The following is a 27,433-nucleotide window of genomic DNA, read 5'->3' as shown; positions in this document are numbered from 1 at the left end:
GTTAATATTCCCTTCTGCTGGCATAGTTGGATTGATAGAAATAATCTAAATATAGGAATTTAATAGATCATGTCATGAATTTTCTCAGTGTTTATCCATTTCTATTACAAATTGGTACTATATTTAAAAATTCTTCTTCACAGAGTTTTCTGAAATGACATTGTTAATTTCATTCATTCATTAATGCATTCATTTATTTTTTGTTCATTTATTAAACAAATCTCTACTGAGAACCTCTAGTGTGCCAGATACTCTACCAATATCAAGGATATGTTTTGACCAAAATAGATATTTTATAATTATTGTATCATAGAATATTAGTATCATTTTAATTAAGTTCATGATCTGTTTTCTTTATCACTTCTGGTTAAACACTAAGATATCTCAGAAATATATAAATATTTTGTCAATAAATGTATTACATAGAATCTTGCATGTTGTATTCTCCTTTGAGGGGAGAGGCTCTATTTTTTTTTAAGTTTATTTCTATATTTTGAGATAAAGAGAGAGATAGGGACAGAGAGAAAAAGGGAGGGAGAGAATCCCAAGTAGGCTCTGTGCTGAGAGTGTGGAGCTTGATGTGGGGCTTAAACCCACAAGCCATAAGATTACGACCTGAGCCGAAACCAAGACACTTAAGTGATGGGGTCACCCAGGCACCCCAAGAGGCTCTTATTTTGTATCTTCACAGTGTAGGTAGGCATTAGGTCTGACATTCATGTATTCAACAATCATCTATTCAGTAATACCCTATGAAAGACTCAACACTAGATACTGTGAGGGACATGAAGGTATGAGACAAAGATTCTAGGAAAGTAGTAAAAGTGATAAGTAAAATGTAAGACAGAGAGAGAAAGTGCCATAGAGAAATAAATGTATGGTGCTGACAGAGCAAAACCAGGTTATTCCCAAATAAAGGATTAAGAAAAACTTTTTTTGGAAGAGTTGGCTTTGAGCAGTGCCCACGAGGATGGGATGAATTTAGCCATAGGAAGTGGAATAGATAGGAAAGGGAAAAAAAGAAGATAGCAGAAGTGCATAGAAAATATATTTTTACATATAAATTATAGTTCATTAAGAAATTTTTTTCTGAAATTATTCTATTACTTTTTATGCATACTTAGTTCAATTCTTCTAACATTCACTTTTTAAGTGTTCAAAAATAAGTTATTCTAATCCCCAAATTTTCTTCCTTGTGTCTTAGGGTCAGTTAAGCCCATTTAAGTCTCACCAGAGAAAGATGCAGAAAGTCTCTCACTTTCAGAAAATTATTTCAAAATCTCTATCAGCTGAATGTAGCTCTATAGAGTTAAATCAAGAAATTATTTTACTCTGTTCTAGTTGTGTTTTTAGTGAGTGGTAATTGTTTTTTCTACTAAATCATTTCTGAAACAAGCTATAGAACTTTATTACCACCATTTTTATGCACTAATATACAAGAATGAGCTAATAATTTGACTGAAAATATTAGCAGATGCTATATAAATATATAGCCAGTTTGCATACAATATTCAGTGTCTGTAACATGATGCAAAACTTTCCCCCATCCTAAATAATTGTGCTGTGTTTCAATATGCAATTGGGACAATTAAGATATCACCCATAATATAAACCCTTAGCTCATGATAGCCCTTCTATTTCACATACTTTGAATTAACCAATTACTCAAAATTGAAGATGGTCATTTCTATAATGATATGTTATGCTTAGCTTTAAAAGTATCAGTTCACACTCATCTTTTTCCTAATTGCCCACAATACTGTAAGTAGAATTTCCCTTCATGCCTTTCACTATGTTGTCCTTCAGACCATACAAAATGCACCTTATGCAGTACATGTAGATTTCCTCCACTCCATAATGACCTTAAAGTTGTTTCTTTCTATGTCACCTCCCCTCCAAATATTACTTAATGAAGCATCCAGATCTGAGTCCCAGTAAAGTTCATCAATAAATGGACAATGCTATGATTTTGCAACAATTAATTTATTAGTTTCCATCAATTATAGGTAGTGAAGAATTACTTAACTGTCATATGGACTCCTCCTACTTTCCCATGATAATTGTAACTTTTTTTTTCAGAAAAATATTTAGAAGATTGATTTTTCTAAGAATGAATTTGTTCATGCCAATTTTTCTTACATAATTGAAAAAAAAGTAAAACAGAAACAACCTATATGTCCTTCAACCCATGAAGTAACTATAGCACATCCTAACAATGAAGCACTACATAGTAATGAAAAGGAAGAGAAATTTGATACACGTAAAAACATAAAATAAATATCAAATACATCATGCTAAGAAGCCAGACTCAAAGCCTACATATTGTATCACTTGTACTTAAATGACATTCTAGAAAAGTCAAAAGTGTAATGGCAAAAAACTGATTGTGGTTTTCAGGGCCTAGGAAAAGTTGGCTGTACAGAGCCATAAAAAAAACATTTGGGGCTGACTAAATTGCCCTATAACTTAAGTTTGATGTTGGTCACTTGATAGTTTGCATTTGCCAAACTCATACAAACTCTGTACCCTAAATGGGCAAAGTTTAATGTATGTAAATACTACCTCAAAAAAAATGACTTTAAAGAAGTAAAAATTCATTGATATTTCAAATTTAATCAATCTAAAGAGATATAGTCAATAATGATTTAGAGATCCATCAAAATAGGAAAGAAATTATTCATTCCATAAGATGTTTTACAAATTTTCCCTTTTCAGAGCACTAAAAGCATTCCTGTATCTTTTGTTTTACAAATAAAAATTACAGGGGTGACTGACCGGTGGCTCAGCTGGTTAAACATCTGACTCTTGATTTCAAAGTTCATGTAAGCTCAGTTCATGATCTTACAGTTCTTGAGATCAAGCCCCACATCTGGCTCTGCTCTAATTGCACAGAGCCTGCTTGGGATTCTCTCTCTCCCTCTCTCTCTGCCCCTCCCCTGCTGGCATGCATGCTCTTTCTCTTTTAAATAAATACATAAATATTTTTTAAAAATTACATTTAGGAGGAAAAAGCTCCATTGAGCAAGTGCTTTGTGTTTCATTGTTGTGTTAATTATGAATTTACTAAAATAATTTCTAAAACAGTATTTTGTTACATAAAACTTATTTAATGAGTTTTACTGGTTATGATAATCACCTAGTCTTAAAATAACACACTACTCTTATTTTTAAAAATTTTTTGAGAGACAGAGAGGACGCACGCATGCAAATGAGTTGGGGAGGGGCAGACAGAGGGAGAGGGAGAATCCCTAGCAGGCTCGATCTCAGAAACCCTGAGATCATATCTGGAGCTTAAATCAAGAGTCCGTCGCTGAACTGACTGAGCCACCAAGTCTTCCCAACACACTACCATTACTAACAATTGCTAGATTATTTTCTTTTACCTCAGTCTAGTAAGCAATTTAGTAATTTAGAGAGACAATGGAGAAAAACCACTGCTAGAAACTCTCACATAATATAACTGGTACTCTGATACAAGAAACAAAATAGCAGGATTAGAAATAATCCTGACAAGGATGCTTTAGACAGCAAATGCCTTACCTTTGCGTTTGGGTGGCATAGCTGTTATCATAAGTCTCATAGGTCTGGTCATCATATTCACCCCCGTAGCCATCATCATACCCCTGAGGCAGAAAATGGTAGAGAGACCTATTAGCAATCAACTTGATTAACTTTGGTCTGTTTTTGCTTAATGAGATTTTATATAATGTGACCTTAAAATTTAGTTTTTATGTTTGCTTAGTTACTCTGCATCAGATTTTACTAGATGAACAATTTTTTCATAACCTTGAATAATATTTCATGAATCAGAATATGTTTAATAATTGAACTCAGCACATCATTGAAGTAGCAATACCTGCTCTAGGATTTATCCAGAATTTTGATCAGTAGTACTGAAGAAAATGAATGAAAAATAAATTTTTTTTGGAAAATATTATAGGTAGATAGTGTGCTAACATAATGGTGGTTTTATTTTTTACAGCCCCACTGGTAGTTTTTTTCCCTTACCCTATAAAAACGGGATCCTTAAATTGTGATCAACTTGCAGTGAGAAAATGATAGTCATCATTGCAAAACAAACAAAAAGAATAAAGGGAGGGGGAAGAAAAAGGAAAGAAGATGGAAAAGGAAGGGAAGAAGGGAAGATGAGAAGGAAGAGAAGGAAGAAAGAAAGGGATGGAAGGAGAGAGGGAGGATAGAGGGAAGGAAGGAAGGGAAGAGGAAAAAAAAAAGAAAGACCATTTATTTTGCTGTGCATTCTATACTTTTTAAGTCTCATAAACAAAATGATGTTGGTGGTGAGTCTTATTATCTAACTAAAATGGTATCAAAGCTGAGGCAGACTTATTGCAGAATGTGAAAGCAAGCTAGCAGTTATTTGATCACTTAGTGAGAGATTTAGTTTTATTTCCCTTTGTAGTCACTGACTTTATTCGAAACCCTAGCCATCCACCTGGACTATTCCCTACTTCTGAAAAAAACCTCTGGTTTTTCTGCTTCTGGACCTTTGCTGGTATGTCTCTTTCCCTGGAATGCATTTCCAACCCATCCCACAAGTTCATAACTTCATTTCAGTCTGGAGGATTATAAATCTCTCTATTGTGTTCAGAAACTTAAAAAATGTGTGGATATGAAAGTTTCTACTTCAATCTTGACTAAAATCATTGATCCCATTTAATCTGAAAACTAATAATTTTCATGAATTTAAGAAAGTTTTAAAAATATTATGACTTCTCCATCTGGTTTACTGTTTATAATGCTATTAGTTATAAATGGGGTTTTCGGAGTCTGACTTCAATTTATTTTATTTTTCCACTTATGGTTTCCATCTCATCATATTTTTGCTCTGCAGTATGCAATAGTTTCTCCAGTTGATCTTTGAATATTCTAATTAGATTCCTATTGAATTAAAAAATTAAATATTTGGAAGTTAATTTTTAACGTATAAGATTATTTAAAAATAATACTAAAGGGTTTATGGCCAAAAAACAGCACTTCCTTGTCCCTCTCTAACCCCCGGTTCTCTTTAAGTTTTTTTCATCTATTATTTTAGTATTAATTTTTGTGTTATTAAGCAATATGGTTAAATTAACATTCCTTGATTTATGAATTTTGATTATTTCCTATTGGCTAGCCCTTCAAGTTGTAAAGGATTTAGTTCTGTTATAGACTCTTCCCCATATTTTCCCTACACATTAACATAGTTTTCATAACTTTCGTTAGTCAATATCTACATTATCATTAAATAACAATAAATATTATTCACTAAGATTCCAAATAGATTAACACACTTATTTTTTTATTCTCACATACTTTTTGTTTTTCCTAATGTTAATAATTCCTCATTCATTTTATTATTTTCTTGATTTTCTATATAATTCAAATTATTTGTTTTTAATTATCCCAACAGTTATATCAAACTAGCAATCATATTTTAAAATATTCAACAATACCAGATAATCTATCATTTTGTTTTGTGTTACCTGGAGAGTCTCTCTCACAAGGCCAACTTATTGCACTCTGGTCTGGACTGAGAGCAGAGTGGTTTTCCTAAGGACCACCCCCCCACCCCACCACCACTGTTTGTATATGAAATCTTTTACCAAATTCCATTTTCACTAGTTCTCTTTTCTTCCTGAAATATCTCTTTCAGTAACTTTTACTAAGTGGTATATTGGAAAGTGATACTTATTCTTTCTCTCTCTTTCTCTCTATCCATTCTGGATATCTGATATTTCATCCCTAAATACTTCAGCTTGGATGTCCTGAGTATAAGGATATTCTCCTACATAAATACAATGGTATTACTCCCACCAAAAACACTCCTAATAATCCCCAAATATCATTTACTGTGCAGTCCATAGTCAAAATTCTGCTATCGTCAAAAACATCTTTTACAGCTACCTTTTAAAAATCAGAATCCAATCAAGATTTGTGAATTGCATTTGGTTATTATGTCTGCTTAGTATTTTTAGAACTAATGTAGTCCTCCAGGTTTTTTGTTAAGTTTTTATTTAAATTCCAGTTAGTTAACATACAGTGTAATATTAGTTTCAGGTGTACAATATAGTGAATCAGTGTGTATATATACACACACCCCATTATATATATATATATATATATCTGTTATTTATCCATTCATCAGTTGATGGAACTTAGGTGGATTCCATAATGGTACATAATGGCTGTACATAATGGTGTTATAAATATCAGGCTGAATGTATCCCTTCTAATTAGTATTTTTGTATCCTTTGATAAATACCTAGTAGTCTGATTGCTGGATCATAGGGTTGTTTTCTATTCTTAACTTTTTAGGAACCTCTATACTGTTCTCCAGAGTGGTTGTACCAGTTTGCATTCCCACCAACAGTGTAAGAGAGTTCTCCTTTCCTGCATCCTTGTCAACACCTGTTGTTTCCTGTGTTGTTAATTTTAGCCATTCTGACAGGTGTGAGGTGATATTCATGGTGATTTTGATTTGTACTTCCTGACAATGAGTGACGTTCAGTATCTTTTCATGTGTCTGTTAGCTGTCTGGAGGTCTTCCTTGGAAAAATGTCTATTCATGTCTTCTGCCCATTTCTGCCTATTTATTTTATGGGGGTTAAGTTTGAGAAGTTCTTTATAGAGTTTGGATACTAACCCTTTATCTGATAGGTCATTTGCAAATACCTTCTCCCATTCTGTAGGTTGCCTTTTAGTTTTGTTGATTGTTTCCTTCACCATGCAAGAAGCTTTTGATCTTGATGTAAACCCAATAGGTTATTTTTGCTTTTTTCCCCATGCTTTAGGAGACATATCTAAGAAAGAAGTTGCTATGGCCAGTGTCAAAGAGGTTACTGCCTGTGCTCTCCTCTAGGATTTTAACTAGACTTCCTAATGTCTCACATTTAGATCTTTAATCCATTTTGAAGTTATTTTTGTGTATGATATAAGGAAGTGGTGCTGCCTTCCAGTTTTCACACCATTTGTTGAAGAGACTGTCTTTTTCCTGTGGGATAGTCTTTTCTGCTTGGTTGCAGATTAATTGGTCATATGGTTGTGAGTTCATTTCTGGGTTTTCTGTTTTGTCCTACTTTATCAATATGTGTGTTTTTATGCCAGTACCATACTGTTTTGATCACTACAGAAGTCCAGAATTGTGATGCCTCCAGCTTTGCTCTTCTATGTCAAGATTGCTTTGGGTATTCGGCGTCTTTTGTGGTTTCATACAAATTTTAGGATTGTTTCTTCTAGCACTGTGAAAGATGCTGTAAAGTTGCAGGATACCAAATCGACATACAGAAATCAGTTGCATTTCTGTGCACCGATGATGAAGTAGCAGAAAGAGAAATTAAGGAATCAGTTCCATTTACAATTGCACAAAAAACCAATACTATACCTAGGAACAAATCTAACCAAAGAGGTGAAAGACTTGTATTCTCAAAACTATAAAACACTGATGAAATAAATTGAACATGACACAAAGAAACGGCAAGTCATTCCATGTTCATGTGTTGGAAGACCAAATATTGTTCACATGTCTATACTACCCAAAGCAATCTACACATTTAATGCAATCCCTATCAAACTCCTCCAGACTTTTATTGGTTTCCATTACACTGCCTTTTTGAGTTGTCTAGACCAATTATTTGTAGACTGTCTCACATTCTGAACTTGTTTGATTATTCTCATAATTACATTTTGCTTCAGTATTTTGGAAAGGATACTACATATGTGATATTGTTGGCATATTGGATATTTATCTGGTTTAGATTTTTAAATTCTAATCCCACACTGGATCAGGTAACTGAGTGTAGAAGTTTAGACTGAAAAATGATTTTCAATCAGAATTTTTGAGAGCTTTGATTCAGTGTTTTCATCACTACATATTGGTGCTGAGAATTCCTGCTACTTGTATGTGACCTAGTTTTATTTTATTTCATTTCACTTTTTTTCTTTCCTTTATGGATGCTTTTACAAAGTTTACCTCTAGCATTCTGAAATTTTATAATGCTGTGCCTGTATGTGTGTATCTCTTTTCATTCAGTATGCTGGGTACTCAATGAGCTCTTTCAATTCTGGGAGCTTATATTCTCCAGTTCTGGCAAATACCATTGTACTTTTGTTCTCTCTTTCTAGTACTCTTACTAGTGAGCTATTGGATCTTCTGCATTGGTGCTTTAATTTTACCTTTGTGTCTTATGTAATATCTCTCTTTTTTTTTTTACTTAATAGGAGAATTCTATAAATTAATCTTCCAACCATCCTATAAAATATATAGTTTTATTTACATAGCCATACCCCACCAACACACATGCATATATACACACACATTAGCAACCATTAGAGTGTGGACATGAGGTTCCTGTGTTCTCAGGTGACATTTAGGCATCCTTATTCTCAATTCAAGGCTTCATCTCCCCCTGGGTGGAACAACAGTTAACATCATGGCTGGGATTTCCCATAGCTGCAACAGACAATTGAGCTTTCTGTCTTGGGGATCATGAGGTCAGTAACTAGGGGATTAACTGAATTTGCCACAGGTGTTTCAGGGACTGCACCATCTTTTCAAGCATCCATGCTATTGTTCTCCAACAAGATTATAAAAATATGGCTTCATTCACCCTCCTTTGTTACTCAGGACTCACGAGCTCTGACTTCCATGAGGAACAAGCAAACAAGCGAGTTTTGTTTTGTTTAGTTCCATTTTGTTGTTGTGTTTGTGTCCCAAACTAGAAGAGCCAAGGAGGGGGAAAGTACATGTCTTCAGAGTTTATAACCCCTAAACTTCTTCTGCTTTTCTTGTTTCTATCTGTTGAAATGCTACTGATGTCTAAAAGTTATTATATGATCTTTAGGAAAATTTTCCTGCTTCTTTCAAGCTTATGGTAACACTCTATTCTCTGAATTCTATTTTTTATGTTTATTTATTTATTTTGAGAGAGAGAGAGACAGCATGAGCGGAGGAGGGACAGAGAGAGACACAGAATCCAAAGCAGACTTCAGGCTCTGAACTGTCAACACAGAGCCAACGTGGGGCCTGAACCCACAAACCGTGAGATCTTGACCTAAGCTGAAGTTGGATGCATAACTGAGCCACCCAGAGGCCTGTATTCTCTGAATTCTAATAGCCTGTTGCTTTTATCTCATCAGTACTCAGGATATATTATATGTACAGTACTAAATATATACTGTATATTTATTTTTACAATTTTTAAAATTTTTTTTTAGAATTGAAGCTCCTGAAAAGCATGGATTCTATCATAATTTAATCACTTTTTTAGATACCTTATGGTGCTTAGCATAGTTTATTCCATAGAGTATTTGCTCAATAAATATGTATTGAACTGTTAAATTAGCACAAAGGAGAGTATTCTCATCTATCACCACTAAAAGAGAAATATTTCAAATGATGATTACACAGTAGTATTATCTCTGTTTATGAAGAATAGCTTTACCATTTAGTTTGTGGAAGACTAATACATTTTCCCTCCTCACTTACACTTTTCTTTATTTTTTTAAGTCTTACACAGAAAATCCATAGAATATATAGAGATCTTTCCTGGCAACCCACAATTTCATAAAATATATGGTACAGTAGTCCCCAAATAATTCTCCTTACTGTAAAAGAGAAAGTAAATGTGGATACTTGTATATAATCTATTTTTGTTTTCTAACACTTGATATAAGTATTTATGTAATTTTCTTAGGACAAGTAAAATTATGGATCATGCTGGTAATGTTCTAAGATAAATCAGTAAAATAGACATGCACCCTAAAAAGTCAGTTGGTATCCGCAAGAGATTCAAATTAAATATGAATATTCAACTAAGAAATCAAAAACATTTTTCCCATTTTTGCCCTACTGTTTCTGCTGTTTCCTTTGAAGAAATTGCTATCTTATGTCTCAGCCTATTCACACATTTCTACTAAAAATTAAGACTCTTTCAGATGCTACTTAAGTTATCAGGGTGTCAGAGTAGCATTTCCTACATTTCCTACTGGTGTCCCAGTAAAACCAAAAACACTTCCTGAAATTAAAAGTTTTAAATTTGGGGGCACCTGGGTAGCTCAGTCAACTGACTGAGCATGACTTCAGCTCAGGTCATGATCTCACGGTTGGTTCATGAGTTTGAGCCCCACATCAGGCTCTGTGCTAACAGATCAGAGCCTAGAACCTGCTTTGGATTCTGTGTCTCCTCCTCTCTCTTCCCTCCCCTGCTCATGCTCATGCTCTGTCTCTCTCAAAAAATAAATAAACATTAAAAAAGGTTTTAACTTTATTTTCTTCTAGCTGACAACAGATGATTTGGCATCTCTCACAAAAAACCAAAATGCCCAAAGAAAAAAGATTCATTTTTTTCTGGAACATGGTCATGAAGAATATCTCTTCTATCTTGAATTCCTTCATATTTGTGAAATTATAAGTTCTTTAGTTTTCTGTTCTTTGAACCAAATAAAAGCAGATCTTTAGAAAATGCACTCTTGACTGTTTTCCAGATCCTCACCATGTCCTCTACTATTTGCTTAAGTTACAATGTGAAGTGTAGCCTGACAGGAAGGCCTGAGCGCTATGAGGAGATGATGATTTCTTCATAGTTTCTTATGAATTATAGGTCTCATTATACATACACTCTATGAGTATTGGCTAAAGCAGCATACAGGACAGATGTGTATTACTATAAATACATAGCTGTACAAAGCCAGCCCTTTTCAAATCTGCTTTGAAAAATATACTTCTCTGCCTTATTATGTTACTAATTTTTCAATTTGATTTGAACACTCCATCTTGAACTATGATTTCTGCACCAATTTTGGGTTTTCAAATCTAAATAGTATTAGCTCTCTATATAAGCTTAAAATAATAGTAATTCACCAGACTTTGTATCAGCTACTGAATTTATTATCCAGGCAATAAAGATAGAAAAACAAGACCTAATTCCTGTCTTTGAGAGGTTCTCAGCCTGTGGTGTTCTGATAAATGATTAACAAATGGCTCTTCAAAAAATTGCATGTATGTGTTTATGTGTGTGGTGTGTGTGTGTATGTACATAATTTCACTGTAAATTTTACTGACATAACCACACATTTTACAAATAAAAATCAAATTTATAAATATGTATAATGTATAAATTACATTTATACTCTCAGATTATATATTTTATATTAAAGTTTATAGCACAGAACTTATAGATAAAATATATAAGTTTTATACACATACAACTTCAGTGTGACATGCTATCTCTTGTAAAATAAGTTTTATAATTCTGCTATTGCAGTGATACCACAATAAATCACAACATAGATAAAACGTGATTACTTCTTTTTTCAAGATACTCTATGAACATTAATTAGCATAAATACAAAGAAAATACACCTGGGAACATCCTAATAAAACTGCTGAAAATTGAAATTTTAAAAGCACCAGGAAAAACTGGTACATTATCCCTGGAGTGCAACAAATAGAGACAAAGCAGAATTTTTCAACAGAAATGATGGAAGGGAGAAGACATTGGAATGGTGTCTCCTACATATTACTGTCTTATTCAGCAAGTAAGACTCCTCTATATCCATGAACATTATAATTCTGACATAAATGTCATTTGAAATTTTCATTAATGTTGGCAAGTAAATGAAAGGAAAACCTCAACTATGTATGTCAGAACTTTACTCATTTGTCAGTTATGTGAGCAGCTCTGTTCTAAATTGGACCATGGTTTTCATATACTAGAAGAACATTTCCTCAAGTTTGTGTTTTGGTCACAATGTAAAGACTATAGGCATAACAAATTTTAGTTTATTTTTTTAAGTTTTTTTTTTTTTTGAGAGAGAGATTGTGTGCACACACACATACACACTTGCACGCACATGCTGAAGAGGGGCAGAGAAAGAGGGAGAGAGAATCCCAATCAGGCTCTGTGCTGTTAGCACTGAGTCTGACTTGCGGCTTGAACTCAAGAACTGTGAGACCATGACCTGAATTGAAATCAAGAGTCCAATTTGACAATAAATTTCATATATTGAAAAAAAAAGAAAAGAAATCAAGAGTCAGAAGCTTAACCCAACTGAGCCACCCAGGCATCCACCATAACACAATTTTAAGTTAAATCTGTATTATTCATTTTTTCTCCATAGTTTCTTAAATCCAAATAACATAATAAAAGATCAAGTCCTGGCTTTTACGATTTACTGGTACTATGGTATAAATAATTATACTATGGGTGATGTCAAGCTATTAGCATGAAAAACAACAAATCTGGGAAGAGATAAACAGTAATACACTATTATATATTATTTCCACCATACAAAAACAACAGACATAAATAATCTAGAGCATAGGTTGTAACAAAGTAATCACATATTGATGAAAATATTAACTATCTCTGTCTTTAATAATTTTTTTAATGTTTCTTTATTTTTTGAGACAGACAGAGAGAGAGAGGAGCATGAGCAGAGGAGGGGCAGAGAGAGAGGGAGACACAGAATCTGAATCAGGCTCCAGGCTCCAAGCTCCAAGCTTTCAGCACAGAGCCCAATGCAGGGCTGGAACCCACGAACTGTGAGATCATGACCTGAGCCGAAGTTGTACGCTTAACCAACTGAGTCACCCAGGCACCCCTAATTTAATTTTTAATAATAGCTCTGTTTAACAACCAATTCACAAAGTCTCTAAAAATTTTACACAGGGTCTTGTGAGCTAGCACAAGTCAGTTGTAGCATGCCACTGCTCTTGGCCTACTGTAGGAGACCAACAAATGTATAAAAAAAAATTGAAATTCTTGAAATGGAAAAGTGTTTAATAGAGTATGTAATGAGTGCTATGGAACTACAATGGAAGGAATGAAAGAATTTCTCAGGAAAGGTATTTGAGATGGTTATTTGTGGATAAATAAATAATTTCTAGGTGGACCAGCAAGTAGTATGAGAGCATTCCAGTTTCCAAGAACATCAGGTGTGAATGCATGACACCATAAAAGAAAGTACTGTGTTTGGTGAACTGCTAGTAGTTGGATCTAACTAAAGCAGAAAATATCTATGAAATGGTAGGCAAGTCTGGTTAAAGAAATGGAAGGAGTAAAATTTGAAATTCTTCCTATGATATGGTAAGGAGTTTATTTGTATCCTGTAGAGAAGGAAGCCATGGAAAGGTTTCAAGCAGTGGAATGACAAAATATACATCTGCATTTTGTAACTTACTTTTTTGACTCTTAAAAATGCCAAGTCTTTTGGGACTAGGCTCCATTTTCCCCCTCTATTTTCTTGAATATGTTAATCATAGTTACTGAAAATCCCCTGGAAGACAACTCCAACATTTGAATCATCAGTGCCTTTATTTTTTCCTCTTGGTTTGTATTGAATTGATACTGTTTTTAACAAGGTCTTGTAATCTTTCAGTGAACTCTCCTCAATACTGTGTACGGAAACTTGAGAAAGCTTTGGCTGACAGTATTTCCTTCCAAAGGTGATTAAATGTTCCTCTGCAGTTAGAAAAGTTGCAGATGACCTTGATGTCATGAGAGTTGGTTTCAGGTAGGTGGACCTAGGGGGTTGAGGCTTAGGTAGTCTGGACTACAAATAGAGCTCTGGAAGTCATCAACAGATAGATGACCATTGAAATAACAACCACCAGAGTATCTACTGAGATGAAAAGCTTAGGCTACTTCATGTTCTACATGAACAGGGTGTTACAAGCCCCACTCCTCTCTTTAATTGGTCTTCATCTCACTAGGAAATGAAGGCAAAACACCCAGTATAATAAATATAATCATGTTTTCTACAAGAAGAACCCACACTAAGAAGAAGATCAGTCTTGATTTAATAGAAAGATGTTATTTATTGAAAATCCTGTTGTAAAAGATGCCCACGCCGATGTGTTTTCTTAACATTGACCTGTACCTATGAGAATCTCTGGCTGTCCCTGTGTGCACATCACTGCCCCCACAGACACCAAACCAAAACATTTTGACAATAAGGGAAACATAAATAGATTATATATTGAATTTCCTCTATATAGAGAGATTTTTCTAATCAGTACTCATTTATGGAATTTCTGAAGATTTCTTATAATTCAAAAAGGGACTCATCATTCAAAAATAATTGAGACCATCTCAGAGCATAGTTTAGGCATGCATAAATTTGTTTTCAAAATATTAAATTCTGTTACTGACAGTGTGGTTAATGATTATTGTAATGGATTTACTTATCTGGAAAGTTAAGTTGGATTATATGAAATTGCCATGTTTGTAGGTCAAAAATGTCAAATATTGACAATTTTCTATAGTTCAACCTAATACTAATATAGAAACTATAAAAACGAACATTTTTTATCAAATAAAGAGAAGCAAAAATGTCTTATGATGCTAGTAAATTATTGTGACTTCCAGAAGAAAATCATTTGGAAATTTAAATGATATGAAATGTCATCTTCACTCTGTTATATACCCCCACTTTCTTTGAAGACTTTTAAATTTAACAAGCATTAGTGACAGATTTAGCATTTGCTATTATTCTCATTTCAGATTTTATTTTCTGTAAAAGGTCAGTGGATATTAAAAGAAAATAAAAGGAAATAACATTGAATTTTCTAGTACAATTGAGAGAAAAAGAGAATAAAGACAAACATGCAATCAAGAACCAATAAATATGTTAGAATTAAGTAATTTAATTATTAGGGTCAAGATCATAATTTTGTCACCAAACACTAAAATACTAGGCACAGAAGCAATTTGCAAACACTGCCCTTTAATGTTATTGAATATAATTAACAGGTCAGATAGGAACTTGACATTTAACTTTCTTTATGAAGTGTGGTTAATTCTTATAAACATATGTTCCTTCTTTAACTTAGTGAGTTAAATCATAAAATGCATAGAATGTCCACTTCATATATGATATTTTGTTACTATAATAACACTTTTTTATAATTATACAAATTAAAAAAAATATCATGAAATATTATTAAAACAAAAACTAAACACAGAATCCCAATGTCTTAATAGGTAGTATTCCCACAGGATGTAATGATCAATGTTTATGACAAGTATCTCCTAAATTATGATTATTTATAATTTCTCATGTTTCTTTTCTTAAAAGTTTTATTTTTATGTGAATATCTCCCTACTGCTTTTTTTTTTTTAAATCATGCATTCCCTGTTTGGTGCTGTATAGATGGATTTCTTACAATACAGAAAGGATTTTAATAGTATCTTCCATTTCTTTTTTCCCACTGAAAGAATGGCTGCCTATTAGAGATTGCTGGTTGGTTTGGAGCAGCATGGCTATGGATACCCACCAACGTGTAGCTTTTGTTACTGATGCAGTAGGTCAGCTCACTCACTCACCGTGGGAAGTCATTATCTCTTCAAAACCATCCTACAGCATAAGGGTCCACATAATCAGTGGGGAGTCACCACACCTAACAGTCTAGTTCTGCAATGAGACAAAACCTTGAATTTTTGGAAAGTTTTCTATGGAAATTAGTGAATAAGTCCCTAATAAGAGCTACTCTATAATACCCTCATTTCCTATGTAGATTGTGGCTATTAATCAGTTTTCCATATATATGTACACTCAGTATGAAGGTGAGAAATTGCATGTATCTGAAATCTTTGGAAATTAAAAGCTCCCAAAGATCTATAAGACCATCTCTGACAGCTCTATGCACATGCATATCTACACTACAAAATTAATCTCTGGGGAGGCTAATTCTGATTTAGAAAGCCCAGTAAAATCAAATAACAAACTTCAGTAGGTACATCTGGAGGTTATGTACATTTCAAGATAAAATTGATAATATCACATTCACGTGAACAGCATTTGGATTTGTATACAACTAGCATGTATGAGAAGACCCTTAAGTACCAGTACATGAAGTGCTTATACACACAGAACTTCCTTAAAAACCTACATCAACCCTATAAAGTATGTTCTGTAGCTTTACACATCCATTTTACAGATTAGGAAACAAGTAATTTCATGAGGTCACAGCCCATCAGCAAATGGCCCGGCTAGAATTCAAACCTAGTCTCTGACACTGTCTAGTGCTCAATGTCTATTTATTTTACTAAAAGCCTAATATCGTTAATGGAAAAATATAATTCTCATGACTATTTTAAAATCATTATGAGTATGCAAGTTTTAAATAATAATGAAAATATAGTTTGAGGTTTTAGCTGTTAAAAACATATGGGGAGGGGAGCCTGGCTGGCTCAGTCGGTAGACATGTGACTCTTGATCTCGGGGTTTTGAGTTCGAGGCCCACACTGGGTGTAGAGATTACTTAAAAATAAATTCTTTCAAAGAAAAAACACATGAGGAAATAATTTCAAAACATGCTGGGCTGATAATTTTTTATTATATATTTTAAAAACAGTGTTATATCTTTAAATGTCAATAACCCTGCAGGGTTTGAGATTTTGATGTACTTTTAAGTTAATAAGCTAACCTATTACTGTTTCATGGATGCTGGCAGAAAACATGAGGCAACTACGGACTTCATTACTCACAGTAGAGTAATAGCCAGAGCTTCATATTGGATTGTGCCTGTAATTCATGCGTCCCACCACCCGGGGGGCAGTGCAGGTGGAGCCAAGATGGATTCTTGACAGTCATTGGGCTGCATTACAGGGGCGGAGTAGTGAGTTGCAGGGATCTTAAACTAAGCAGAAGCAAACCTGCTCTTTGTCTGTGGGAGGTGTTACCTCATCCCTCAGTGTTTCTTGTTCAAAACAAAGCCCTGAAAAACAGCATGGATAATAGGGCCTTGTATTCTTGGCATGCCCAGGCAGAAAGTGCAAAGGCAGTCAGGGTCCACAGTAGATTGCTTCTCCCAAGAAGAGATAAGCAAAATGCATGAAATCTAGGAGTCCTTTAAAAGTAATGTTTGATATTGAGGAAAGATAGATAGATGATTATATTGTTTCCTTGTTTATTGAATATCTAAAGACTAGGTTAGCAGCTCATAGTGAGTGCCTTAATAATTTTATCTCTTCGGAAAAATTGAAGGTGCTTTCTCCTTTTTTTTATTCTGCACTTCTTTTGCTTCCTAGACTTCTATAGTGTTTTAACCAAGGGGAATGGTTAAAACAACTGTTTTCTATTACTAGCAATAAACATTGTGAATTGTGACATACAATCTCCTAAAACATAGATACACATTTTTAGTGAGACACCCTGCTTCTTCTGAATATTAACATTTTCTACCATCCTGGTTTCAAATTAGCTTCTCTTTATTGGAAAGAATGACTGAAAATTAATTTCCAAGATTTTACAAGTTTCAAAGCTATCTATCTATATTTTTGGTGATCAATACTATTAAATGTGGTTTAAGTTTCCAAGTAGGTGATTCTTATACATGAACACATTTTTAAGTTTTCTGGTAAAAAAGTATATAATAAACCAAAGTACATCACAAGCTCTAGATTAATAAAAATAGTAATACCTGGTGTTTGGTGAGGACAGACAGAAGTAGTAGCTATTTAAAAAATTCTTCCATGGTTTAATTTAAGTTAGATATCCTGTAATATTTTAGTTATTTTCCATTAGTTATGCCATGAAAAGTTGTTAACTTTATGTTTTTTGAGAAGATTCATTTATTAGTAGGATTCTCCTACTTTATTTTATAAATGCCTTTTATTTTTATTTTATTTTAAATTATCATTTTATTTTAGAAAGAAAGTGTGTGTGTGAGCAGAGGAGAGGGGCAGAGGGAGAGAGAGAGGGAGAGAGACCAATCTCAAGCAGGCTCCATACTAAGTGTGGAGCTTGATGTGGGGCTTGATCCCATGACCCTGGGATCAAGACCTGAGCCAAAATCAAGAATTGGATGCTCAACTGACTGAGCCACCCAGGTACCCCTTTTAACACTTTAGGAATCAGACAGCAGTATGTTCAATCTAGTTAATGAATAGAACAATGACTATTGAAATTGGAAGTTTAAAGTAATATACTAATGAGTGCTAGTTTGCTAATGGATTCATTTTAAATGTGCTAATTAATGCTTTATGTACTTTGCATCATAAGCATCAGTCCTACTTCAGAATACAATCCAAAGCAAATGCTTTAAATCAGTGTTACAAGTGTCTAAGTCCTTCTAATTCACTCAACAGAAAAAAAGATAAATACTGTCATGACTAAGAACAAGATCAAGTTTTAGAAAACAATTCATCTTTTTCATTCATTAAGTACCAAAAGGTTAAATATGAATAGAAGGGCACTGTCATATCTTAATATATTTCTAATCATAGGAATTCAGTGAGCTGGCCACACAAGGGGAGTGTTTTTTGTTTGTTTGTTTTTTGTTTTTTTAGAATTTCTTTTTTTAAAGGTCTTTTTACCTCCAATAATCCATAAAGGGCCTTGAGGTTGCTGCTGTTTTAGGCTATAAGAAACTAAAAAAGTTGTTGTAAGGAATCTGATGCAAATGATTTGATTCAACCTGTTTATAGCAGGGAATAAATTAGAAAACAAAACAAAATAGAATCTTTAAAGTTAACACACCATATTGACTCCTGTCATACTTCTTGGCAATAAGATTTTGGTTGTGGAAACAGGGATTTTAATGGCTTGCAAAACAAGAGTATGATGGCATGATGTATCTGTTTAATATTTTTCACTATTTCTTCCCCAAAACTATTTGAGCTATGATCTTTAGTAACATTTTTTTCAATTAAAAAACAATTTAAGAATCTATCATTTACATTCATAAATAAAGCAATTTTGATATTTTGTTTTATACAATAATCACTTTCTAATAAATTATTCATCAGGCAAATGCAAATCAAAATGAAATAATGATTTCATATAAGCCAGTTAAGTAATCTTCATTTTTATGGTGACTTTTTTCAGTTATATGGTACTATGTGTAACAAAAATTCCTGCATTATCCAAAGGGGAAGGCATTTCTAATATTTACAGATTCCTATGATTAGAAATATATCAAGATAGAACAATGCCCTTCTATTCATCCTTAACCTTATGATACTTTGAATGAAAAACATGAATTGTCTTCTAAAGCTTGATCTTGTTCTAAGTCATGAGAGCATTACCAATTTTATTTTTCTGGGATATTTTGTTTCAGCAGTGCTTATTTTCATGGAGAAGATGTAAACATTCAAATTAACTAAGTTAATAATAAAGTATATTGACACTGAGTAGGGAGGAGTCTCACTGCTGAAGTAGGTTTAGTCCTGATCTTTAATATTTTACTTTTTATTTAATGTTTATTTATTTTTGAGAGAGAGAGAACACAAACAAGGGAGAGGCAGAAAGAAAGGGAGACAGAAAATCCGAAGCAGGCTCCAGGCTCTAAGCTGTCAGCACAGAGCCCAACACGGGGCTTGAACTCACAAACTGCAAGATCATGACTTGAGCAGAAGTCAGATGCTTAATGGACTGAGCCACCCAGGTGTACCTTTAACATTCTACTTTTAAAATTTCTCTCACCTACTCTGGTCAGAGTTTACTTTTTTTTTTTTTTTTCTTTTTTAAAGGGAACTCAGGTTCTTCTTGGGGCTTGTGATTCAGAAGTATCTTGGAAACCCTCAGCCTGAAAGACTGAGCAGGCAGGGGCCCTCTGTCTTCACTGTAACCAGACTGGATGTGTTTTAAGTTTTACATGAGAGTTCTTTAAAAAAGTCAATCTAAAAAATTTTATAAACCATGGTATAGAGCATTCTGCTTTATTAAACATCTTTACATGTTCTACTATAACTCACAAATGTTAGCTATATGGGCTAAAAATATCAGTTTGTCATATAGAAACTCAATTTGGTATCAAAAGATCATTCAGATTGCTATATTATTTTATTAACTATTCATTTACTCTGTGGTGATTAATTTCTTTCCAAATTTATCATTGCATTGGCTTATGTTAAAATGCCTGTTATATTTCATACGGGGAGACTTTATATAAGTGCAGTGCTCTCCAGTAGGTATTTCTGTGATACAAGTAGTAGCCTCCTAAGAATTGTGCTGTCCAATATGGCGGTCATAGTCAGATGTAGCTGTTGAGTACATAAATGTGGCTAGGGTGACTTAAGAACTGAATTTTTAGTTTTATTTAATTTTAATTTTAAAAATAAGTGGCCATATGTGGCTACTTGGTACCATATTGGACACTGCAGCACTGCTGAAAGATACATATGAAATACTCAGCTACCAAAACTTTTTTGATGTGTTTTCTTTTTCAGTTCAAACTTAAGGAAAGAGGGAGACAAAGCCAAAGGATTTAGATTTTATAAATGATTTCATTTTGATAGCAAAAATAATATATTTTTTGAATCTGCCATCCACTCTCTCTTCATCTTTTCTGTCTCACTGTATAACGTATCTTTGATTTTCTCGTGATTTTGAGTGATTTTGCTTTCTAGTGAATGAAACGGATTGGGAACTTGGAGGGCATTTTCAATAAAGTCAATAAACTGACTTTTTTGGGAGTACCCAGAAATAAAATGAAGATACTACTAATGACATAATAATCTTTGATAGTTCTGAGAAAATTTCACTATGCAAACATCCAAACACAGCAAGGAGAAATGAGCTTAAGGGAAATGAAAAACACTTTCTGCTTCTGCACTTATCCTTCTTATAATCATTTTAAAAAATCAACAAAAGAGACAAATAGACCCATACGCCTGAATCTTTGATGCTTTCAAGACTGCTATTTTAAAGCAGAATCTTATGTTGTCAGTTCTCTATTCTTTAATGTTTCCTTATAAACTAATAGAATGACCTCTGGGTTTTGTACTTAAGGAAGCTTTCAACATTCACAAAATTGAAAATGAAAGGTTATTTTTTTCTCAAAATGAACTTTTTTTTGAAGTTTCAAGTTTTTATTTAAATTTTAGTTAGTGAATATACAGTGTAATATTAGTGAAGTTATTTTAAGAATACATAAGATTACTGTGTGGAAAAGGGTAGAAGGCACCAGAAACATGTTATGTGTGATATTATCCATTTTTTTTTAAACAACAAGAAAAGCAAAAGAACATTCTTGCCACAAGGAGATATAAACACAGGGAGAAGAAAATAGGAGTTGAGAAAAGCATCATAAGATTTGAAAGGTCAGTTTTGAAAAGTCTGTGCTATGCTAAAATCTGAGACCAGTGAATAAAGGCATACTTTTGTTCCAGTGACAAATGGTAACAGAAGAGAAAGAAGCAGGATGGTGGTAGAGAGGCTTGTGCCGGGGTTGGTAAATATAGAGAACACCAAAGGGAACAAGCCAGGCCAGTCTACAGGGTTCAGGCTCATTCTGCCTAGATTTCTGTTAAATCTCCTTAAGACTCTTCTATTAAAAAAAAATAATAAAAATAAATAAATAAATAAATAAATAAATAAACAAACAAACAAACAAATAAATACATAAATAGATAAGACTCTTGTAGCCACATAGCACATACTGGGCATTTCTGAACTCCCAGTGTTCCTTTTTATATGTCCTGGACAGTTATGTGCGAGCAATGTCGGTTATAACCATTAGCCTCGCTACTCCACCTGTGGGGGGCGGGGCGGGGCTCTGCTCATGAGCTCCAGCCCATTTCTTTGGAAAGCAATCAAGTGTTCCCAGACAAATCCATCTTCTGATCCTATGCCCCTATACTATTTCCTTTCTAACTTTTAACATTTCTTTCTTTCCCTCTCTCTTATTTTCCCTGTTTACTGCCTCCCTTCTCATTTATGACCAAAAGAAGAAAAAAATAAGAACCAGGAAGCAATTAATCATCCCAGGGATTAGTCAAGTTTGACAAATGTTATAGATCTTTCCAAGGATAAATTCCTATGTTTCTGATTTTATCTTGCATAGCCTTCCATATGAATGGTGTCATGATATGCCCGTAGTAAAACTATGGTAGTGATTGTAATGTTATTGCTATTATTAGCATAACAAATAGAAATATACAAATATGGAATTTTATAATATGTCATAGTATAGTAAAGAATTTTGAATGACATATTCTGGGACCTGGTAAACACTTCCCATAGCTTACTCCATTCATTCTTAGGAGGCTACTACTTGTATCATCCTCATTTTACAACTGAGGATATCCTTTATGATTTCTTTTATGTTTATTTTTGAGAGAGAGAGAGAGAGAGACAGAGAGAGAGACAGAGTGCGAGCAGGGGAGGGGCAGAGACAGAGGGAGATACAGAATCCGAAGCAGGATCCAGGCTCTGAGCTGTCAGCACATAGCCTGATGTAGGGCTTGAACTCACAGACTACGAGACCACACTGGCTCAACTTGTTAAGTTCTTGAATAACCATGCATTTTCATTTATTCTTTTTTTCAAAATTTATACTCAATTTCCTAACCCCTATAACTACTAATAGTTTCTCTATACTGATTCCTACATAGGGGGTAATGTATGTGTATTTTTAATCATTTGAATTCCAGGGAACAGCCAGCCAATTTGGCAATGGGGTCTATCTATGACAGAAACAGTAAGAATTGGGCATGAAATAAACTTCTCAAGGGGTCACACACAGCAGGTTGTGTCCTATTGCAAGAATCCAAACTTTATAATGCGACACATAGATGGGAAAGATGCTCAGAGAAAAGGGGGCAGAATGATCAGCTAAATGACACAAGGCTGAATTGTCCACGATGCAATCCATCACATTTTTGCTAAATAAACATAATACCTAAATGCTGAATAGTGCTGGATTTCACCTAGAAAAGGAGTAAGGAGCTATTAATTCAATTCTAGGGATTAATCAAAGTGGCACACTCTGATGGAAGGGCCTGTTGTCAGAAAAAGCTTGGGGCATGTGTATTTAGTTTGCTAGGGTTGCCATAACAAAATACCACAGACTGGGTGGTTTAACAGAAATTAGTCTTCTCATTGTTCTGGAGGCTAGAAGTCCAAGATCAAGGTGTCAGAAGGTTTACTCTTTTTCTGGTCTTTTCCCTTGGCTTGCACATGCCTACCTTCTCATTGTGTCCTCAAATGGTCTTTCCTCTTAGTTTTCATTCCTGGTATCTGTGTCCTAATCTCCTTTCTTATAAGGACGCAAGGTATATTGGATTAGGGCCCACCCTAACAATCCCATTTTAACTGAATTACCTTTTTCAAGGCCCTGTCTCCTTATAATCACAATCTAAGGCATCAGGTGTTAGGGCTTCAACATATGAATTTAAGATGGGTGAGACACAACACAGGCCATAACAGAAAGTAAGGCACCAAAAATCACAGGCAAGAGTGGGAGGGCCCTCATACATCACAGGTCTGGTCTGGGGTTTAGGCCAAGTCTAGTCAGATTGCCCTGGGTCTGAAAGTCCCATTCAACATTTTGATAGTACTAGAATAAGTTTAATAGGGTTATGTCACTCACTCAAGATCTCATAGATTAATAAATAGCAGGCAAGACTTGACCTAGCTTTAGCTGATTCTAAATCCTAATCTTTTTCCTAAATCTGCTTTTCTATAAGCCAAATATCCAACACAATTATAACTAAAATACAAAAAGACATGTTACTCAACTGCATTATTTTTAAACCTTCATCTCATTAGCTTTCTCTAATATTTGTCTCTAATGTTACAGAATTCAACAAACTGAAAACCTAATTATTTCGCTTGACAAATATATCTTGAGTGTCTGCAAGGTGCCAGGGACTTAATCCAGTGATTGTGATAACATGAGTAAATAAGACAACAGTCTCTCCATAAATAGAGATGGTTGATGGTTAAAATGGAGACAAAGAATAAACAAAGTGATTAAATGTAGTTTATATTATGCTATGTGGAGATAGATATCTGGAAAAAAATAGAGCCGAGTTTTTGGAACAGGGGCAGTGGGCGTGTAAATTTTAATAAGGTAGTCAGGGCAGGCTTTCCTGAGAGACTGAGATTTATAGCACTGTCTGAATAAGATGTATTTTTGACTGAAATAATATTAGTGACTTAAAAAGAAGACTTGCAGAATTCACTGGGATCTAAGTTCTTAACTTTCATTGACTATATTCTTCATGGCCATGTATGTGTCTGAAAACCAACTGGAAGTACTTGGATTTGGTAGTTGACAGACTGGAAGGAAAGGTAGCTCTAGGAATGCCATAAACACACCATTTGTGTCATTCTTTCTCACCCTCTCCCCTCTCTCTCCTATTTTTTTCAATTTCTCATCTCTCTGTCTGTCAGGCATCTCCAATTTGCAGGGAATAAAGCCACCAGCTGTTCTGTAGTCACATTATTTAGCAGCTAACCAAAGAAAGAAGTTTTTCTTTTAGCTTCAGTTTTCAAACTTCAGTGATCAGTGAAGATCACATGCTTCTCTTTGTACCTATCATTATTTCTGGGAGATAAGGAATCATGACTTGAATGGTCTGGTACCCTCAAAACTATATGGGCACTTCTCAGAAAGAAGACGGTGATAGTAACTGTTCAGGAGAATGTATGTAAACTTCTTTCTTTCTTTTAAAAGTTTTTCATATTTATTTATTTGTGAGAAAGACAGAGGGCGAGTGTGGGAGGGACAGAGAGAGGGAGGGAGAGAGAATCCGAAGCAGGAGCCAAGCTCTGAGCTGCCAGCACAGAGCCCTACACAGGGGCTAGAACTCTCGAACCGCTAGATCATGACCTGAGCCTAAGTTGGACACTCAACAGACTGAGCCATCAAGGCGCCCCTAAACATCTTTCTTTAAGCAGAGGTTATAACTTATAGTCAGCTCCACTGAGTCACTCAGTAATGGTTATGCTGAACAAATTGTGGATCATTTGTTTATATTTGTGTAGTGTTGAGATTTTTCTTTTCCTCCCCAGGGTTAAATGAAAGAGAGGAAAGTAGGGAGATGAGAGGAAGTGTGGAGATCTGTCCAGACATGCAGAAAAAGCTTCGAATTGTTATCCACATCTACAATTAATGTGTGTTGTGACATGGTGTGGTTGACTGATAATTACTTCCCAAAATATGTCCATGTCCCAGTCCCAGGAAACTGTAAATGTTACTTTATTTGGAAAAAAGGATTTTGCAGATGCAATTAAGTTAAGGATCTTGAGATGAGATTGTCTTGTATTATCTGAATGGGCTATAAATACCATCACAAGCGTCCTTAATAGAGGCAGAGGGAGATTTTACACACACACACACACACACACACACACGCACGCACAAAGACAACGTGACCACAGAGGCACAGGCTGGAGTGATTCGGTCGCAAGCCAAGGAATGCTGCTAGCTACTAGAAGCTGGAAGAAGTAAGAGTTTCTCCAGAATCTCTAGAGGGAGTACAGCCCAGCCAAGACCTTGATTTTGGACATCTGGATTCTTAGAACTCTGAGAGAATAAAGTTACGTTGTTTTAAACCACTAAATGGGTGGTAATTTGTTACAGCAGCTGAAGGTAGTTAATGCAGATGTGGAGGAGTGAAAAGGCAACAATTTAACTGGGATTCTCAGAACGTGGAGAAGGTAGAAGTTGTCTGCATTAAAACAAAGCATCTGAGGAGCACCTGGCTGGCTCAGTCAATAGAGCATGTGACTCTTGATCTCAGGGTCATGAGTGCAAGCCCCGCGTTAAGCAAGGGGACTGCTAAAAAGAAAAAAACAACCCTTAAAACAAAACACCTGATCCAGGTCCTCTGGCGAGCGCCTCAAAAAATAAAGTGATGACCTGTTCCATTATTCATAAGTGGGGCAGGATAGCTTTGCGAGGTCCCCAAGCGTGAGTCCTATGTGTGCTGCAGACTTCATGCTCAGTAAGTGAAAGGTGAGCCTATTACTACTTCCAGAACTTCTGTCTCCCTCTAAATTGAGGTACAGGTTTGAGAATCAAGGATTATAAACCCAGACTATGTTTAGAGGCACACAAGGGCAGGTTTTTAGGAAGTCATGAAAGTAATTGTTTTTCAGGTATGGACTAGATTTTATGCTTCTTTGCATCAACCTTCCCACTTGAAGCAGGACCTTACATAGGACCTTGCTCCTGGTTTTACAAATCTTTGTAATTGATTATTGGAAGAAAATGCTGCATCAACTGTGAATGGTACTTATTGACTGTGGAATGAATGTAAGCCAAGAAATAATAGAAGCAAGAAAAAGGAGTGTGTAAAGGCATCAGTAACAAGCATGAAGTTAAGAGAATGTTTCTTAAACTGTAACTTTGAAGGCCAATGTAAGGTATTGAAATGATAGCAGTGTTTTTCAACCCAGTTAACAAATGAGACATTTTTCAGTGTCAAGTTTTTCCTCCAGAAATTGTCATTACAATTTTGACTTTTAATACCAAATTTACCGTAGAATTTAGTATAACAATATCTGCTTGAGCCCAAATGGATATACTTAACAGTTTTACATCTAACAAGTTAATATTTCATGACATTTTGCAAGGATTCATTCTAGGCACTCTCTTCTCTGAATAGTTTGACACGTATGTTGTCCTACGTATCAGATCTTATTTTTATATTCAAGGATGTGTGAAAACAGAACACCAAAAAGGACTAGGTGTAACATATTTTCTAAAGAAATGCTTTAGAAGTTAGATATCAAAATAAATTATTTAATAAAATCTCTTGATATTTTGCCTGGCCCCCCTCCTGAGATTCTAATTTAATTGGTCTGTACTAGGGATGGAGCATTGTTAAATTCTTAAAGTTCTCCAGATTATAGTAATGAACAGACCGATTTGGGGACCACTGTTTTGGAGCCTTATTAGCCCTAGGCTATGGATGAAAGTTCCTAATAAGGCTGAAGGTTCACTGAAACTAGTCTACAGAGAAACAAACAAAAAAGCAACACACAAGAAACAAAAACAACCCCAAGCCCCCAAAACACAGAACCTATAAGAAAGTATCTGTCATAAGAACCTAGGCAGTGCCTGGGGTCATTAACTTGAAATCATGCATAAAAATCAGTAGATTCTTTTTTAAATTTTACTTTAATAATTAATTGCATTTATCAACAAATAACTCCTATCTGGAAATGGTGATCAGTAAATAAACAACAGTCCATTTAACTGAAATGTGAGACCCTAAAAAATAATAGTTATTAGATAATTATCTCTCCTCCCTAAAAGCAAGACTTTTAGATCTTGCTATCTGAATTTTTAGCAGCTTTATTCAACTATAATTAACACATGGTATACCACACAAAACATTTTTCAAGTATACAATTTGACACAGGAATGCACAATCCAGATGAGAAACATATCCATCAGCCCCTGTCTCCAGGGAAACATAGTCTGGTTTTTGTTACTATAGATTAGTTTGCATTTTCTAGAATTTTACATAAATGGAATCATATAGTTGTACTCTTTTTCATTTACCTTCTTTCACGTAGCACAATTATTTTGAGATTCAACCATGCTTTGGCTTTCCCTAAAGTTCATTCTTTTTTATTGCTAAATAGTAGTCTATGAGATAAGTCTTTATCCGTTAATCTGTTCCACATGAACTTGAGAAGAATGTGTTTATTCTGCTATTGTAGGGTAAAGTGTTCTACAAACAACAATTAGGAT

General features: G+C 34.5%; 1 protein-coding gene across 13 annotated transcripts in view; it reads right to left on the bottom strand.

Moving 5' to 3' along the window:
• Positions 1-27,433, bottom strand: part of KHDRBS2 (KH RNA binding domain containing, signal transduction associated 2) — a 624,340-nt gene that overhangs the window by 86,648 nt on the left and 510,259 nt on the right. For all 13 annotated transcript variants that reach the window (XR_008298548.1, XR_008298549.1, XR_008298546.1 and 10 more), the window contains exon 7: positions 3,541-3,623. Coding sequence is in view for 4 of the 13 variants with exons in the window: in XM_053222622.1 (XP_053078597.1) it covers positions 3,541-3,623 (83 nt within the window). In the remaining 9 variants the exon portion in view is untranslated. The remainder of the gene's footprint in view (positions 1-3,540; positions 3,624-27,433) is intronic.

The sequence above is a fragment of the Acinonyx jubatus genome, chromosome B2, assembly GCF_027475565.1.
Source record: "Acinonyx jubatus isolate Ajub_Pintada_27869175 chromosome B2, VMU_Ajub_asm_v1.0, whole genome shotgun sequence".
Classification (NCBI taxonomy): Eukaryota; Metazoa; Chordata; class Mammalia; order Carnivora; family Felidae; genus Acinonyx; species Acinonyx jubatus.
This window is presented reverse-complemented; position numbering and strand designations above follow the sequence as displayed.